Source organism: Xyrauchen texanus, chromosome 27, assembly GCF_025860055.1.
Source record: "Xyrauchen texanus isolate HMW12.3.18 chromosome 27, RBS_HiC_50CHRs, whole genome shotgun sequence".
Lineage (NCBI taxonomy): Eukaryota > Metazoa > Chordata > Actinopteri > Cypriniformes > Catostomidae > Xyrauchen > Xyrauchen texanus.
Window position 1 is genome coordinate 30,795,111 of NC_068302.1, and position 18,979 is coordinate 30,814,089.

The window sequence follows — 18,979 nt, forward strand, 5'->3', positions numbered from 1 at the left end:
GCATGTTGAAAGATCCTTTCCATATCGGTCACTAAAAGGAAAAATTACATTTTGCATAAATGTACAGAAAATGTATTTTGCTGCTCCCATGAACATTAACAATGAGGTTGTTTTCTGGATACACTAGGATTTCATTAAAAGGCAACTACATATTTTATTAACAGTATATACAGTGGTGGGAGACCAGAGTTCAAATAGGCCCTCTTCAGTTGGGTATGTTCTCCAGTCCCATTGCAATGTCCCTTAATTTAGGATCATCTCTCCAGTTCACTTTACTGGCAAGTATAGTTCCCTGAAGAAGAGACAAGATGTGTTTGACTAACATGTTTTAAAGTACACAGGGTTCCAAAGCAAATAATACTGTGAGAAGGCACATACCCGGAGCACATTTTGTAAAATGGTTGTGACCTTCTGATATTTCTGTAGGACTGCTTCAGCTCTTTCCTTAGCCCTCTGCTGAACCTCTCCCTGATTTTCCTTGACCTGTTTCAATTCATTTATCTCCTGCATTTTCTTCTTTATCTGTCCTTTTAGATCTAGGGAAACAAGGAAAAGATGTAGTTATTGCGTAGCATTCCAAGATTGGCATTGAAAATATTAGTGTAATTTTTTTTTTTTTTTTTTTTTAAACAATTGGACTAGATGTTTCATCTGGTCACAAAATTGTTTTATGATAAGATGTGAGGATCCTTGAGGAAACACTGAAGCCTGTACAATATTAGACCACCACTCGAGCTGAGGAGGAAAAAAAGACCATATAGTCAGAAATTACCAAGTCTTTCTTTTTGGAGATCTGTGATCTGGTCCTGAAGCTCTCGTGTTTCCTAGAGAAATACATGAATTGAAAAGGCATTAGTTGTTAAAAATTTATAATTTAAATGTGTTTTATTGTCATAGAAGTGTTGACTGGAGTCAATGATATTTATGTCGGAACAGGCAATAATCACCTTTAAAATTGCCATGGTCTTTTCACAGAGCTCGGTGTTCTGGTTGGTCAGTGCCTTAAATGGCCTGTATATGATGACAGATCAGATTACTGTTAGGCAAATGGCTAGAAACACTAGATTAAAACACATAAGTATTCACTTACTCAGCATCTGCATCATTCTGAATGATCTTCTCAGTGATGGCATTCCAAATCTGCATTCTAGAACAAAAGCAATTACTTTAAACAAGACGGGACTAGAGATGTGCAAACAAATTTGCTTGACCATCATTACCTGTTCAATACAAGGGTTTTGTTGAAGTGTGAGAGCCTTGCCTGCTCTATTTCACTTTCATATCTGGATCTATAGATTGTACATAAAAGTTGAACATCAGGTTATCTCATAAACATGTAGTGTACATGAATAGATATATTCATGAATGTGAAATATCAACACACTTACAGATCTGCATCAGCTTCACATGACCCTTTGTGTTTTCCTAAGGACAAAACACTAAATTTAGCATCATGTGAATTTATAAGTGATTCATATTTGCATAATGTGTCCTGTTTGATCACAGATAAATAGGTGCTCACCCATGCTGACTTTGACATTCATCTCAAAACACTGGTTTTCCATTATTGCTTTCATTCTTGAGGGAAGAAAATATACAGAATTAACAGTTGCATTGCACTGTTTATTTGCTCCAGGTATTTGTCAAAGAAAAATGCAAACCATACAAATAAAATATATAAAGAAAGGTCATTTACTTTAATAAATGTGTGGGTGTTACCCCATCAGAAACAGCATCCACATCTGATGAGGTTTCATCATGATTATTGGAACTCATCTTGCGTCTGTGCAGCAAAAACACATAATTAATTCCATTCAAAGGAGTTCTTGAACTTATTTACCAATATTTTGTCATAAAAAGCTGTACTATTTTACTCCTTTTTACATTATCTTCAGCAGCATTTTCTTAAATGTAAACCTCATGTTCTGTTTGGTATCTGAAAGACCCAAAGGCCCTTTCAACATCTCTAAAAACATCAGGTTGATACTTCATAACTTTTCGTAATCTTATTTGAAGTGCTTATACAAAAAAATGTAACTCGATAACATTGATCACATATCCTCTATGAAACATTACACCTGTTTGAGATCTCAGAGAACTTAGACATAAAATATGCAATACATTTTGAAATCAGATTTTCTGATTGGTGTAAACAGTCGCAGTTGTCTATTTTGGATTGGTTTTATTTTTATTTTATACAGTGTTTTTGTTGGGGTCAAATTGAACCTAAACAGAAGCACCATTACTTTAGATTGGATGACAGTCACATTTCTGCAAACGAGCCAATTATGTCAATGTCAATTATGTGATAAGAAAAGAGGGTTTAAGATTCAAAAATAGCTATTACATAGATTTGATCAGAGGAACATTATAAGAATTACAAAGGTGAATGAATAGGTAAACAGTGAAAGAACTATTACTATTTATCATTGAAGTTAAAAAGCCCATATTGTTGGAAGAGGCAATTTACACTAACTCCGCCCCAGACCAAACTCAAGACATCCACAACGAATTTATTTGGCATCGACTGCTGATCAAATGAAGGTGGGCACATTCATTTGATGGGGCAGAGACATTAAACTGGTAAGACATTTAGTGGATTAAGAGATTGGATACAATTGTCTGGTGTAAACATGAATTTGACAAACTGCAACCCCATGTGCAGCTGTAGTAGCTCTGGGTTTAACGACTGTATGTGTTGTCACACTGAAGATCCAGGTTCAAATCCTACCCCTTGACATAACTTTTACCCATGTCTATACTAATATTTCCTATAATACTATTTATAGAAATACATAAAAGAGATTCCTCGCAGTGATTTGGTCACAGTGAAGTTGAGAGAAGGATTTGATCTGGATAAAATTAACCATGATTTTACTCTAGTAATATTGTAGTGTTTTGGTGTAAAATATATAGTTCTGATGTACTAACCACGTTGTTTCTACAGTGACGTGCTTTTAATAGTAGTTAATAGGAACCGTGTTTAGTTTTGTGGTTACTATAATTTTACTAGAAAAACACCATGGTGATACTATTGTAACTGTAGTAAATCCATGGTTAATTTTTGTAAGGTAGGTTTAGTGTAGGGTGTCAGTGGGACTCCAAATAAACAAAATAAAAATGCTGCAGTGATGCCCCTATACTGTGTTAGTATGTAAACAGGGGTATAAGGGTATGTCACTATTTGCAAGAAGATGCTTTTTACACAGTGAAAATAACATCTATCGCTATTTGCAAAGTGTAAATAGCATTTATCGCAATTTGCACTTTGTTGTTTTTTATACTTCGTGTAAATAGCATCTATTGCTAATTGCACTTAGGGTAAATAGCATCTATTGCTATTTTCACTGTGAAAAATTGCTTTTTGTTATTTTTTTACAAAGTGTAAATAGCATGTCGCTATTTGCACTTGGTGAAAATGGCTTTTTGTTGTTTTTTTACAGTGTAAATAGCATATATCGCTATTTGCACTTAGTGCAAAGATGCTTTTTGCGGGTTTTTTTTACACTTAGTGAAAATCGCAACTATCGCTATTAGCACATTGTAAATAGCATATATCGCTATTTACACTTAAGTGCAAAGAAGATGCTTTTTGTTGCTTATTACACTTAGTGAAAATAGCCTCTGCCAAACGTTAATTTGCATTGAACAGTATAGTCAATTTCAACAGAACAGAAGCGTTAAAATATATATATTTAAAACGATATATATTAACCATTTATATGGAACAACACGTTCCACTTACCGTTGCTTTGTTTTTGTTGACAAATATTTATTTTTTTGTTATTGTTGCAAGATTGCAATCCCTTCGACTACAGCCCAATCTGAAGTTACCGCCAGGAAGTCATGATGTCACGTGACAGAAATGTGACGCAGATGTATCGAAACCCTGCCCTCTTGCAGCAAGCCTAGCTTGAGCCAGAGATATTTTACCTTATAAAACGTAACGGTCAACTAGCGTGTTACGACCGTAAGTCACTGTTTGCGGATACCATACAAATGAAATGGGCCGTAAACTGCCACCAATCTGTCGCAAAATTGTCTGCGTATTCTCTAATAAAACTGCAATTTTATCGTATTAAAATCCACATATTGTTTATTCCAAAATGATTTTTTTTTAGTAAAACATATTGAAGATTAGATGACAGGTCGTCAATTCATTAAGTTCTGAGCTGTTTCCTCACAAAAGCAGTTAATTCAGTACATAGAAGCATCTCCTCCGTAGACATCCTAAAAAACGGCCATCGGTCCTCGCCAGTGTTCCGCCCATAGAATGTCTATGGGGCGGCCGCGTTATGCATAATGTTGCTAATACTATAGGCTCGCTTGGTACAAGGTCTCTGGTCACAGTGTCCAGAATACCATCACAGTGTCTAGTGTGATTCGGAGGTCAACATGGCAAAATAAGGTTCTGTTATACTGCTAGATACCATATCTTTGGTAAGAATTAATATTGATTGTGCTCACAATGAAGTGTCATTAGATAGATTTAAAGGCAAAACTGCATACAGTAGATGTTAGTGGCGAGCCAAGGCGAAGTGAATCCATCAGTTTTACTGCTCTAATGTATTCATGTATGATTTCAGAGCTTATGGGTTTGATGAATTCACTTGTATGTGTGCATTAATTGTCAGCCAGTTAATTCAGTATACTTTTGGCAGTCTCTGGAGTGACAGATTCAGTCACTGCTCCAGACTCGCACTGTTTTTCGGAACATAACTATTGTATTTAACGCTGGATAATTCATGCAATATTTAAGCAGTAATTGTTCTTTGTGTTAGTGCTTACATGCGCTCGGCCGGTTGCACCAGCATTACGTTTACAACTTAGCCTAGTTGTGGCGTAAATGGGCACTAAGTCACAATTTACGCTCTACTAAATATTTGAGCATTGCACCATTAATCTTAGGTAGGATGTAACCCTACGTATAAACTAAACATTTACGGAAGCCTCTGAGTAACTGATGGAATAAAAAAGCAGACTCATTTAATGACATCGATGAGTTCATGTTTTGGGTGACAGTCCTTTCGACATATATGATGATGTTGGCAATAACTCGTTTACATTTACGGGACGGGAGAAAACATTATGTAAAAAAAAAAACTTGCTTCTTCAGCATGAAACAGATCTAACGGTGCACTTTCCTGAGTATGTTGTCAAGATTCAACATACGAAATAGATATTAAAATGAATAAATGTCTGTTTTTCAAGCCTGTTCTATTGGTACTTATTTATCGACCCTTATTCATTTTAGATACAGTTATTCAATATTGTTTTAAAGTATTTGTATACATAGGCTAAATATACCATTAATTAAATCTTGTTTTATTACGTATCGTATTTCAATGGGGATATAATTTATTATAGCTGACATTTACGTGAGCAAACAAGGTTTGAACATCAACCACAACAAGATCAAACTTTAATTCACGGTTGTTTAACACTTCTGTGTACAAATTTGAAGGTTGCTTATTGGATCAATACAGGTAAACGTCATATTATGCGACTACGCATTACTTTACGGAGAGCTTACGACCTACTAGTTAAGTCATGCCTAAATGACAGGTGGTGCAACTAAATTAAGCACTGATTAGTTACAAACTAACTAGTAGTTACTAAGCCCTTAGTGTGAACTTTACGTACCAACTTACGTGAGACCTTGCGCACAGCTGGTGCAACCCTACCCTGGTTGCCAATGTCATGTTTTGGATTTCATTTATTTGTCCTTTCAATTAAAATAGGGACATCAGCGCCCTCTGGTGGTGAACATATCGTGTCTGTATTTGTGAACCGGAAGCAGTGTTCGAATGTCGTCATGGGAAGCAAAGTGAGTGGCAAGATGGCAGCTGCCAGTCGGGTCGTGCAGGTAAATATTTGCCCCAACACTGATCGTCTTGCAGTAACATCTCGTTTATTTAAAGTCTCTGTTTAAACGATGATCAATTCTTCGCTTAGGATTTGAGAATTTTGCACTTGGGTATTTGTACTTCACCAAATGCTTTAATTTCACTGCTTTGACAGATGTCCTTGTGGACGCAATAAGTTCTCTCTTTATTTCTTTCCTTTTCTCCTTAAACCATAATGTCATCTCGACAGCACTTTACGCATTATACACGCCAAATTAAATACAAATGTATTTAGTAAACATTCACAACGTGTTGTGTTTTATTTTTGTGCCTAATGACAGAATGCACTTGTGTTGTTGTTTTTGTTCTGATCATATTCATTTCCTTTGCAGGTTGTGCGACCGCATGCACCTTTAATGAAATTCCCAGATCGAAAAGGTTTCCCCAGGCCAAATGGTCAGTATTTATTTGGTTTAGTGACATTATGCACTATTTCTTGATTTGATTAAGATCCAAAATGTGTATTTGTGAGCACTATTATGGGCCTTTGGTAATAGGTTAGTTCACCCAAAATTGAAAATTGTCATCATGTACTTATGTTGATCTTTCTTTCGTAAAACCCGAAATTATATGAGAGGGACTGAAAGTGGTGACGGAGGTCATCATTATAAACAATGTCTCCATTTATGTTCCATTAAAGTGATATGGGTTTGAAACATCACAAGGTAAATGATGACAGATTTTTTTGTATATATGGGTGAACTATCTTTTTAAAGCAAACACCACACCAGTTCCTTTGTAACATCCTTATTATCATCTTAAACTGTGTTTCCAGTACAAGAGGCACTAAATGTGCTTGCAGCAAGTATCCCAAAGATCTTTCCATCTGCACCTCCACCTGCAACATCTATATCACCTCCACCCAGACCACCAGGACCTGTCGCCCGACTCCCTGGCACCCCTGACAGTATTGCTGTAGTTAGCGATCTCCCTCAGAGATACCGCAGAAGAACCCTTGCATTGGAAGAAATGGACTTCATCCAGGTTGGTGTTTATTTGTTTGAAAAGCCAGACTCAGTTTTTGCATAAAAAACATTAAATAGTGAACTGGATTTTACAGAAATTGTTTCATTTTAGTTTTATCATTACTACATTGATTCCATTTTAGAAGTTAGAAAAATGTGGGACTAAGTTGTGAAATAAATGCCAAGCTACAGTTAGTCAGATTTATGTTAGTTTATGTTTCCAGGAGTGTTGGTTATTCATGTTTGTGAGACATTACAGACATAACATCAGAAATTAGCATAAATAATTCTGATTCAAAGTATTGGCCAGCATCATCCAATCACTGCTGACCATGTTAAAATAAAATTATACATGATAAATTCTGAATCTATGTACTGATTAGTATTGTCCCATGTCTGCTAAACATGTTGAGTGGTCCAAACATCATCTGCAGCCTGAAACTGAACTTTTGATAGGAAGTTTAAATTGAATGCACTTGGCTTCATAGGAAAGCTATAGGATGCTCCCTTGCTTACTATTAAGTGAATGACTTAACCTCGAGTGTGCTGTCTGCACTGGTCACAGAATGGGTCGAAATGCTCTTTGTTTTCATCCTAACTGTATATAAACCTCTGAAAGCAATATGTTTTCAGCTTTTGGATGAACCCATTGATTCTCAGTGTGATAATGCACAGTATGTATAGGATTTCTAATGGTACACATTAGTGTACACTGTGTTTAGTAGCATGGCATTTCACATTAAATAAAAAAAACAAAAAACGGCATATCGGATGAAACGAGACTCTAATCTTTTGACTCAAACAGGTTTCAATGTAAAAACTTAATTGGGCTTCTTACCAGATGTAGTTTTGTTGGTGTTTCTCCCAAAGATCTAACTCTGCAGTATATTGTTTTGTCACATGACTCCGTACATTGAACGTTTTACACTTTACTGACAGCACAGAGATTCCTGAACTGAAACCAGTTGGTTTAAATTAATTTAAATTATGCGTTGCCTATAGCGAAGCCAAAATAAAATGTCCACGCATGTTTACGCGGGGTCACACGAGAATACATTATTGCCATGTTTAGAATATACAGACAAACCCAACTGACAACTTCTTTTCTCTCTTGCAGCGTGGTGGACCTGAGTGACCGTGGATCTGTTTTTGTTGCCTGATATTTTCTTTGTAAAAGAGTAATTATCAATATGTCATTTAACACAACAAATGTACATAGAGATTATTATTTAACAGTTGTACATCATCTGATCGGTTGTCACACTTATTCAGGTGCTTTATATTTACAGGACAGAAGTCAAGTTTTACATATTACAATTATATAGCCGTTTGCCTTTTTTTTTTTTTTTTTTTTCAAAGAACTAATTTCTTGTTCTCAAGTTGTTCTCCAGCTGCTCTGTTATTAGCCACCATTGCTAACCATCATTAACAAAGCTGATGGTAAATTTCATATTACCTGTTCTGACTTTAGAGCAAATCATTGAACTGAGTGCCATCATATAATACCAGGTCTGTGTTGAACAAAATGGATCACTACAAGTATTGTTGATCTGAACTATTAAATATTTACTAATTTTTGAAAGCTTGTGTTTGGGTTTCTTTTATCAATAGCCACCAGTCTTCCTGTCCTTGGCAGTGATTGACATTTTTACTTAATTTAACCATATTCAAATGTAATAGTTGAGTCAGATGCAATGTTGTTTTTAGTTACCCCAATTTACCACACATCTGTTTCCAGAGCATTTATTTCTGGAACTTTTTACACCAAGTAATTAAGTACAACAAAAATACAAAATAATGGCAAAACAAAAAGCATTACAATTATATTTACATTTTACAATTATATTTACATTTTGTATAAACAATAGAGATATCTGTTTGAATAATTCCATTATTAAATGTTATGATTGTCTGTATACATGGATATACATTTATAGAATTTGTTGGTTTTATTCACAAATTTACCATTGTTCTCCCCCTCTACTAATTTACACACACCCAAAGCCACTGAAGACACATTAGCAAACTACTTTGATATTTTTTTTTTTTTAAAATATGTAAAATATGTTACTTCTATTGGACAAAACATTCTGGTCTCTAAGTTGGCCTTTAAAAGTAAACATACAATATGCTAAACATTTTGGGATAAAATTACTTCCACTGTACCTAAAAAAAAAACCTAGTTGAAGAAACAATAATGTGCAGTTTGTTGTATCATTTATAAAAGTACTAATAACTATGTAGAATAATAGGAGCACAGAACTTTACAAAGTACAAAAATAAAAAAAACATTTAATTTGCGTCCCCAACTACTACACTGGTTGTTATATGTTGTGCATGATAAAATTCTCTGCTTGATGTACATTTAGAGAATGCAACAATTTGTGTAATCAAAAATCATTGACGGGTTCTTTGTAGTGCTCTCTAACTCCTGTCAATGTATGTCATCCACTGCTCTTTTTCAATCATTGTCTGTAATTTCTGCTTTAAACATGCTACTATTGAGTACTTTTTTCAATGAAATAACTGCAGATATACAAGACTCTTTCAACTCAACTTATAATTGTAACTGCAGTGCATTCAATAAACTCTTCACATTACTGATAGCAGCTGTTAAATATCAAGGGGGTAAAAATCATGGTGAACAACTGGAAACATGCTCTTATACTGAGCAAATAGATGAACAGAATGTCCATATAAGGTTATTTAAGAATAAACTGATGTATAAGAAATATATATATATCTCTCACTAAATTATCTGTGTTTTTTTCACAAACAATCACCACTATCATGCATGTTTTTGACCTCTCTTACTGCTTTAAGCAAAACAATATCAACACATTGCCTTAAAGGAACATTTTTCAGCATTTTTGCACTTTGTTACCCTAGTCATGATCAGGAAAATCAGCATACAATTGAATTCTATGGTACTTTACTCTGCATGCAGAGCAAACAGGACTCGGAGGCAGTATCAGATTCGATACAAGCCGAATAGATTATTGTCATGTAATATTACTCCGCTTGTAATATCTCGAAAAATGAACAAGAGTCCAATTAGCTTAATGCATACAAATGACAAGAATGGTAAATAACCTATTTTCAGTACCTCTGGCAGCAACCAAATATACATAATGCATAGCTGGGGGAAAAAACACTGGTTCAATCTGAATTAAAGCATTTGCCGTTTAGAGTACCAGCAAATGTTGACAGTTATTGATGACTATAAATGACATGGAGGATGTTAATCTGTTTAAATGCTACTTATTATCTTCACAAGGGAATTCTAAATGCTCAGTGCAAGTCACACAGCTTAATATATGTACAGTTTAAACATTAATTTATGCTAATGCTGTCAAGTGCAAGTGACTGTCCCATAAAGCCCCTCTCATAAAACTTCCTTGCAGGTCATAAAGCCTATTAGAAAGTCAAATCTGGCACAATAAAAAATTTAATCTCCAGATGACTTTCCTGTTGAATTACTTGATCATTTTAAAGTGTTGCTGACAACAGTAATTGTTATGTGTCATCAGACTGTCCTGGTGAGCATGACCAAAATAACCAGATTTGACAGAAAAGATCCTGTTGATGCTGTGGACAAATTTGTTTAGGTGTCAAATTCAACTGATTTGATCACAGTTGCAAAAATATTATTTAAATTATAGAGCCCCCTAGACTCAGAAATGTACAATATTGTTTAAGTGCCCAGCTTCAAACAATGCTCAGCTGAGAAAAAAAATCTTTGTTCACTGGCACTATAGTATGTTTTGTTACTTGTGAAAAGCAAATGGTAACACTTTACATTAACATTAGTTAATGCATTAGGTATCATGAATTAACAATTAGCAATATTCTCCTATAATTTTACATGCATTAATTAATCTTTGTTAATGCTAGTATATAAAAATACAATTCAGCTCGTTGTTAGTTAATGTTCATTCATAGAACATTAATGTTAACATGTTCAACTTTTGATTTGAAAAATGTATTAAAAATTAACATTAACCAAGATTAATAAATTATTTAAAAGTATTGTTCACTGTTAGTTCATGTTAAATAATGTTGTTAACAAATGGAACCTTATTATAAAGTGTTACCAAACAAATTCTCTAGATAGAAAGCAAAATAAAAAAGTAATTCTTGAAAGGTTTTGGTTTTTTTCCTTCTTGTTTCTTCTCCCCGATCATTAAAAAGATAATTTACACGTGTGGATTACCACAATAAATTGGGAATTATAAAGTTCAAATCTCAAACTGCTACACCAATTAACAAGATGCAAATGGGCAAGCATGCCTTATATGGGCAACAAGTGGAAAACGTGGAAACATCTTAACGACTAGAAGTGCTCTTTGTTTCAACATGTAGTCTTTCTTCTAAAGAAGTCACTATTTTCAATTACAAAAGGCAGTTTTGTGGTATACAAAATGCTAAATTTTCCAAGGTTTCAGTCTATCCTGGGTTGTGTAAACACTGAAAAAGTACCAATTTAGAAACGAACACACATACATAAAAAAAAAAAAAATGACAACAACAAATGCAGTTTCTGGCGGCAGCGACTAAGATGCAGGCGTTGGGATGAGTACAGTAATGGTGTGTTCACATACAATGCGAAGATAATTTTCGCCTCGCATTGCTTGTTCAAGTTTGACCGCTGGATTATAAATGTGTGTTTAAACTCGCATTTGCGCGAGTAACTCGAACCCACGAGTATTCCCCTTCTCTTCCAGAAAAGGACAGGAGGAGGGGCTTCTACGACTTGGTTCATAGTAAAGTACAACCAATAGCTGGAATCAAGTAGACGTCCATATTTTCAGAACTTACCAGGTAGTTCAATTTCCTCACTCACTTTCCTCCAAGCGATGTCTTTTTTCGTCCGGTCTCAGGTACATGTATGACGTTGTCATACAATTCCGAGTGCCCAAACACCACTACAAAAATTTTTTTTATAAATGTTTCCAGATTTCTTCTGCTACTACGTCAGTGACATCCGGACAATCTCAATGCTGATAGGCTTTCGCGACAACACGTCATTTGTGTGTTCGAGTCACGCAATTTGCTTAATTTGCGCCACGCAAAACACTCGCTTCGTGTTGTATGTGAACGCACCATAAGAGACCACGGCTCTCTGCTCCAGCATTTAGTTAAACTGTATATCACCGTAGACAAAAAGAATATTAAATATTTGAAGGACCAGAAAAAATAAATGGCTATTTATACTCTTGAGAAATCAAGATTTCTTAGTTCTGTACAATAAAGACATCACTGATGTCATATAAAAAACAAAATAGTCAGTGAGTGGATGAATCAGGCTCTGGGTGGCCAAAGAAGTCAATCAGACTGAAGTGCGGTGTGTTGGTGGTGTCGTGAATGCGAGCTGATGAAACCGTTGGCTTCACCGCACCCTACGCTGTTGAAGTCAGTGACCGACACCGCCATGGTGGCACCTGTGATGCGGTGCGTACGTCTGCCCTCGAAGTCAACAGCCAGATTAGAAACAGGTACGTCACTAATGAAGGACTCCGTAAGGCCCATTTTAAGCCTCTTGGATGGCCGTTCGCAGTCTTTGGTGCTACACATGCTGATCTGGCCCAGGTCCGAACGGTAGAATCTGGAATCCAGCATGTTGAGGCAGCCGTTGTCTCCTTTTGTTGCAAAACTGAGCTGCTTGTCGTGGTTCAGGGCTCCTCTGTGTAAACTCTCCAAAGGAGGGAAGTAAGGGGAGTCTAAACAGCTCACGTCTCCTGGACCATTGCACACGGTTGCTACGCTGTTACTAAGAGCTACAAGAAAGAAAAAGCATTTTTATACATAGACAAATTATTATTTTGCTTCTCAGAACCGTGACTGCATGGAATTTAGGTTCAAAAATGGATAGTTTACCCAAAAATGTACTTATCCTTTACCCATTCTCATGTTCAAACGGGTCAGGAACAACATGAGTAGATGACAGAACTTTCCTTTTAGGGTGAACTATCCTAATTTCTGCAACTGTTTAACGCGTTAAGAAAAATAATAATCATAATTCACAGTTGTTTTTCTCCTCTTTCTGTGGCTAAAATGGGCATATATCAATTTCCAGAAGGTATACACTCGACTATACATCCCAGCACAGAAACTGGAGCAGTACATGCTTATTCATTACGCACAACACATGTCCTGGGCATAATAAACACAGGAGCGGATTTACGGTCCAGAGAATGGAGACTTCACCTGCAAGCGGTGAGACAGGTGTGGGAGAGACACTGGAAAGCTGCTATATTTCTTAGCAATGCCCGAAAACACTCGCTCACTGTCATCTGAACCAATGTTGTACCAACTGCATGGAATGAGAACCAGTGTGTGCACTGAACAGATTTTTGAAACTTCAGCTAAACTTCAATTTGTTTTGCATCTGTTTATAGTCTAATAATGCATTAGCAATGTCACCAATATAGCTTGATATAAACTGAATCTGCCTATTTATTCCCATTATTAAAAAAAGTCCACTGAAAAAAAAAAAAAAAGATTTTGGCCAACTTTTAATTACAGCATGTCCACTGATTTTTTTGGCATGTATAAATATACTTGTATCGATGATTTATTCCTGCAAAAATGTGTCTAACTCTATGCGCCAAAAAATGTAAACTTTTAACGTACACATTTACATTTTTAAAATAAATTATCAATAACCAATTCCTTGAAAGTTCTTTGAGATATAGTATAAATATATTTGTTTATATTTTAATGTTTGTTTTAATGTACCATGATTAATCACAGAAAACTGTGCAATTAATTGGTTACATATGAATCGATTCACAGGCCTACTATAAATGTAATGTTATATCAACTTATATGATAGCTAATATTTTAGAAAGGAATAAAAACACTACAACCTATATCTATATTTAGTATACAAAAAAAGGTGTATAGTTTGAATTAGAAATATAAGCCTATGTATTATCAGCTTTCAAAAATCAACTGATGCTGATCATTTGAAAAAAATAAATAAATAAATAAATAAATATATATATATATACACACATACACACACACACACACACACACACACACACACACACACACACACACACACACACAACTATATAAAAATCTAACAACAATGAAACATTTTTTTTTATTAAAGATCATTAAAGGACAATGAAATGATTGTGGTGGGTAAGCTCACCTGTAAGGTCACTGGCAGTAATGGAGTTAAGCAGTCCGAGTTGTTGCTCTGCCGATGCCTCCATCCTTCCCCCTGCTCCAGCTGAACACACGGAGGATGAGCTGTCCACAGCCAGACCCTCCGCCTCATCCACCAATCTGTCCATCAAGTCTCTAAAGTGGAAAAAAAAACATAGTTGTAACCTAAATTTCAACCTGTTCCTCACACAGATCAATACATGACTTCAGAATTCACCTAATATAGTGCACAAGTCTTACGGACGACTTTTATGGTGTTTTTTGTCATTTCAGGCAATGACAGCCCCAGTCCTAATAACTTTCACTATACGAATATTCTTTAAAATGTCACGTTTTGTCTTTAACGGAAGTCATACAGATTTGAAACAACACGAGGGTGAGTAAATAAAGACAGACATTTCATGTTTGGATAAACTTTCACTTTAAAACACTGCACTGACTTACGTCACACCCGGATAACTACTGTACTTCTTCTTGCCAAATCGGTTCTGTTGTGCAAAGAAGTCAAACCGTTCAGACTTTTTCCACATATAATAAAAAGCCACACATTCTGCTACAGTCCGTGTTTGAACCTGAAAAGGAACAGAGAGAAGCCATGAGAATATAAGCAAACTTTAAAATAGTTTTTAACACCATAACTACTTTCGACAAGCTAAAGAAATTGTAATTTGCCTTGTGTTTCTGAATAAGATGGAAGTTCTTCTCATAAATCTGCAGTGCATGTTCAAAGTTCCTGCATTCATCCTCTGACCATGGCGGTGACTCTTCTATCAAAGCAACGTAAATACAAGTAAACATTTATGGCTTCACAGGTACAGCAGACTTCAAACTAGTACAGGTCTCTTTTAACTGAACAGCCTACCTTTCGATGTTTTCACATTATAGCAATATCGCGTCAGTGCCTCACGGCTGTCATAATTACACTTCAAAAGCTCAAACAAGGCCTAGAAAAAGACAGGAAGGAGATCAGTGTAATGTAATTGAACAGCACAGCAGCAGTTTTTGCATAGACTAGAGTTTATAATTTTATGTTTAGTAATAAGTGTTTATGGAGGTACCTGCTCGTTATCGTGTATGTGTTCAGATGCGGAATCTCCAGCGCTTCCGTCTGTAGACGGTGACAGTGCCTCTCTGAGATAGTCTGTCACTTTACACTCTGACAATGCTCCAGGACTCCACAGCAACAGGTCTTCCTCCTCATACACTTTAAACACAACATACACACTTTAAAATTGGTCTGCTTTTAAGTAAATTTTGTGTTTTCTATGGTTCATTTCAATTTGAATGTCACACTTAGCCATTTAAGCAAGACACTCACCCTTTTCATCATCGTTATAGTGGCTGAGGCCCATGGGAATTTCTGCTTGATACTGGGACCCCACCATTATTTCCTGTTTTTTGATTTTACACACAAAGTAAAATCAAAAGATACATAAATGCAATAAAAATGTATTGTCAAGATAAAATAGCATGTTCTTCTTGAGATTTATTTAAATATATATAAAAAACAGTAACACTTAACAATAAGGTTCCATTCCTTAAGGTTCCAAAATGATGCAATAGGTATCATGAACAATACATTTCTACAGCATTTATTAATCTTTGTTAATGCTAGTTAATAAACATTCAATTGTTTATTGTTAGTTCATAGTGCATTGATTAATGTTACCATACACAAATTTGATTTTAACCCCCCAAAAAAAAACATAAACCAAGATTATGTTAATTGTTAGTTCATGTTAATGGAACCTCATTGAAAAATGTTAGCGTTACACTGCATGTATACTCTGTAGGTACCTTGTGTCACCATTACAAGTGACCCAGCAACAAACTGTTTTGCATTTTCTGGATCCTTTCTATAAAATTCTGCGTAAAACTACTCAAAAGACACATTACTCCCGTAGACTGTCATTGGATAAAAGCAAGTGCTTGTCAGAGCGGACAGCTAAGATAGAATTGGTCAAAAACTCTTTGAAGATGAGGCTTAGCGAAGGTTCATTTATGTATTCAGAGGGGTTCAAAAGAATGAAAAAAAAATGACAGATGTTATAATTAATACAAGACTTACCTTTCTGGAATCTTCACTGCTCACACAATCTTCCTCGCCCTCAGATTCTTTATCACCATCATAAGTCATGTTGGCTGATAAATTACAAATTCAATGAATTAAATGAATGATTATGGAGATTCATATAATTTCAAAAGGTCCAATATGTGCTTAAATATATCTAGATTATTTTAAGATAAACAACATTTTAAAATAAATGCAAATGTTAAACTATAAAACACCAAATACAAAATTACAATAAATACATAACTGGACCTAGAAGTTCCCCATTACAGTGTAATATGTATCTGTAAGAAACCAACAAAATAAACTACTATTAAAGAGTGTCATGAATTTATTCTTCTCACATCTGAGTGTTCTAGGGAAGAAGTCTGTGGCCTCATGGGAGGTAACAGAAGGAGTCAGATCATCAGCAGAGGACTGTGTCTCCTCTTCATAATCTCCTGACAAGAGATCTTTTGCAATCTCCTCCTGTAGTAGAAGATGATTAATAATTCAACTGTACTGCATTCACCACTATACTCCCACAATCAGCATACAACTATATATACGTGAAATCTAATGTGGTTCAAAACTTTTGTTGTGGTTTTAACACAAAAATGCACCAACAAAAACAATGATTACCTTATCGAGTGTCATGTCAGGCAGATCATCTGCTAGTTCAACAGAAGAACTGTCCATGCTCGATCCTGCACCTGTACTGACCGATTCGTCGTAACGATACATAGCCAACAACTCCTCGATCGGCATGTTCCCTTCCTGTTTCATGTTAAAGATAAGACACACAAATGACCTTCATTGTTGAGACAGGTATGATTTCTCAGGACACCCATGTCATTCAAATCTATCAGGTAGTAGGGAATGAAGATTTTTAGAAGAATATCTCAGCTCTGTACATCAATACAAATGCAAGAAAATGGTGACCAACATTTTGAAGCTCCAAAAAACACAAAAGCTGCATAAAAAGTAACCCATATGACTCCAGTGGTTTAATCCATTTCTTCTGCAGCAATTCGATTGGTTTTGGGTGAGAAGAGACCAAAATATAATGTCTGTTCTCATTTAGATCACTTCAGAAAAAATGTATTAAACTACTGGAGTTGTATGATTACTTTTATGCTGCCTTTATTTTCTTATGGAGCCATGGTTACCATTCACTTGCACTGTGTGGGCTTACAGAGCTGAAACATTATTCTGAAAATCTTAGATCATGTTCTGCAGAAGACAGAAAGTCATCCACATCTGGGATGTCATGCGGGTGAGTAAATTAAGAGACATTTGGGGAGAACTATCCCTTTAACATAATTACAAAGAGAAATGTAGCAAATTGTTACGAATGCAAGTTACCCTCTCCAAGTCTGCCAATTCTGCATGGAAATTCTTCTCTCTGTCCTGAAGTTCCTCCTCCTCTAAAGTTCTTTCATCATCATACTCATGAATCAACATCTCAGCAGTTGGATCAAAGTCATGATCCTCTGAGGACAAAGAGCCAACTGTGAAAAGAAAATGGAACATTTCGACACTAATTTTTATGCACAACATTTTAAAGATGATGGGAATTTATCAATATCACATCCATGTGCACAAATTTAAGTTTTGAAATATTTTCCAGTAAATACTGAGTAAATGTTTGGCTAAATAAACAGTCACATAATTAACTTAATTGCTAAAGTAAATCCTTAATGGTTACTTAATTTAATTACAATTAACTAAATGGCATTATATTATATCCATTACACCAGCCATCCTGCTCTCTATCATTATCAGCCATTTGAAACCCCAAATCAGTCATCCACTTATAATAAAATAAAATAAATAAAAAAGAGAGCAATACCAGGGCTTGAACTCCCGAAGGAAGCCTGTGCAGACATAAAAAGAGACAAAAAGAAACGAAAATGATGCTATATATTTTATACTGCAATAATAATGAATATGCAATCAACTGAATCCCCTATCATGCATCCGTCTGCATGCTAATATTAATAGCAATAAGCACGACAGCGAAGGACTGTACTACACATAGAGAAATACATGAATGTAAATGCAAAGCTGCGTCTCCCTATAACAGTCTTAACGTGTGTTGTGAGATCATATATCTACTTATTAAAACAACAAAGCCAAACACTTAATTAACAGAACTACAATTACTGAGCAAACTGCCATCATCTCTTATCGGATCCTGTCATTTCCAAACACAGCAAAATAACATCGACTCGCACTATAAACAAACCTTTGCTTCACAAAAGCATATGCACGTGCATAATATATTAAAATAAGCCAAAGCTCTAAAAATGGTGCAAAGCGCAGTGAAAATGACGTCTATATCGAATAATTTAACGTTTATAGGCGACGGTTTCGTGTTTGTTTATTTTTTCTGTGAGCTGTCGGAGACGAGAATCAGCGGCCTGTCGGACCCTGAGAGATCAGTCATCACTTAAACCCCTCTACGGCAACCAGTTTCACATAAATCTGGCTAAAATCACCAACGAAGACATATTAGACTCTCATTTAAACACACATATCAGCGAAACCCAATATCATTTCCCTGAATCATTAAAAAGACTGATTTAAAATCGAATACTTTTTTCCAGCTATCCAGCTTACCTCCGCCATATTGGTATCTTCAGCCTCATAGGTCGGCTGTGGCTCTGTGCCCGGATGTAGACAGTAAGCCAATGGTAGACGCTGAATTTTTGCCACGCTTTTCAAACAGGTTAAAAGCATACAGGGATTTAATGTGGACTGTTCATAGAGCTCACAGTAGTTAACATTGGTTACATTTAATAATCAGGTTTAAAATATATTTTGAGATATACCATGTTTAGAAGAACACATTTATCATATATTTATATATTTAGCTC

General features: G+C 35.5%; 3 protein-coding genes across 7 annotated transcripts; 1 reads left to right on the forward strand and 2 right to left on the reverse strand.

Annotated features, from left to right (window-relative positions):
* Positions 1-158: 158 nt before the first annotated feature.
* LOC127620936 (centromere protein H-like) lies at positions 159-5,722 on the reverse strand. 2 transcript variants are annotated; one of them, XM_052094297.1, is made up of 10 exons: positions 5,644-5,722; positions 1,697-1,783; positions 1,523-1,578; positions 1,389-1,425; positions 1,221-1,289; positions 1,091-1,147; positions 948-1,011; positions 773-824; positions 379-536; positions 159-292 (listed from the first exon to the last, which is right to left on the reverse strand). In XM_052094297.1, the coding sequence occupies exons 2-10, from the start codon at positions 1,774-1,776 to the stop codon at positions 206-208; spliced, it is 660 nt and encodes a 219-aa protein (XP_051950257.1). In that variant the 5' UTR covers positions 1,777-1,783; positions 5,644-5,722; the 3' UTR covers positions 159-205. The 2 variants fall into 2 exon arrangements, with proteins under 2 accessions (XP_051950257.1, XP_051950256.1); XM_052094296.1 differs by lacking the exon at positions 5,644-5,722 and adding an exon at positions 3,746-3,848.
* Positions 4,300-8,380, forward strand: LOC127620937 (alpha-ketoglutarate dehydrogenase component 4-like). Its single transcript, XM_052094298.1, has 5 exons — positions 4,300-4,440; positions 5,742-5,866; positions 6,239-6,302; positions 6,682-6,890; positions 7,989-8,380. Exons 2-5 carry the CDS (start codon positions 5,816-5,818, stop codon positions 8,004-8,006), a joined length of 342 nt encoding a protein of 113 aa, XP_051950258.1. The 5' UTR covers positions 4,300-4,440; positions 5,742-5,815; the 3' UTR covers positions 8,007-8,380.
* Positions 8,381-8,586: 206 nt separating this feature from the next.
* On the reverse strand, positions 8,587-18,744 carry LOC127620934 (mesoderm induction early response protein 3-like). Of its 4 annotated transcripts, XM_052094294.1 has the most exons (13): positions 18,723-18,744; positions 17,953-17,977; positions 17,466-17,611; positions 16,743-16,877; positions 16,466-16,589; positions 16,119-16,192; positions 15,369-15,441; positions 15,109-15,254; positions 14,913-14,994; positions 14,723-14,817; positions 14,495-14,622; positions 14,034-14,185; positions 8,587-12,648 (listed from the first exon to the last, which is right to left on the reverse strand). In XM_052094294.1, the coding sequence occupies exons 1-13, from the start codon at positions 18,729-18,731 to the stop codon at positions 12,197-12,199; spliced, it is 1,641 nt and encodes a 546-aa protein (XP_051950254.1). In that variant the 5' UTR covers positions 18,732-18,744; the 3' UTR covers positions 8,587-12,196. The 4 variants fall into 4 exon arrangements, with proteins under 4 accessions (XP_051950254.1, XP_051950255.1, XP_051950253.1 ...); XM_052094295.1 differs by lacking the exon at positions 17,953-17,977 and having other exon boundaries at positions 18,723-18,731; XM_052094293.1 differs by lacking the exons at positions 17,953-17,977; positions 18,723-18,744 and having other exon boundaries at positions 14,723-14,814; positions 17,466-17,711.
* Between the last annotated feature and the right edge of the window lie 235 nt (positions 18,745-18,979).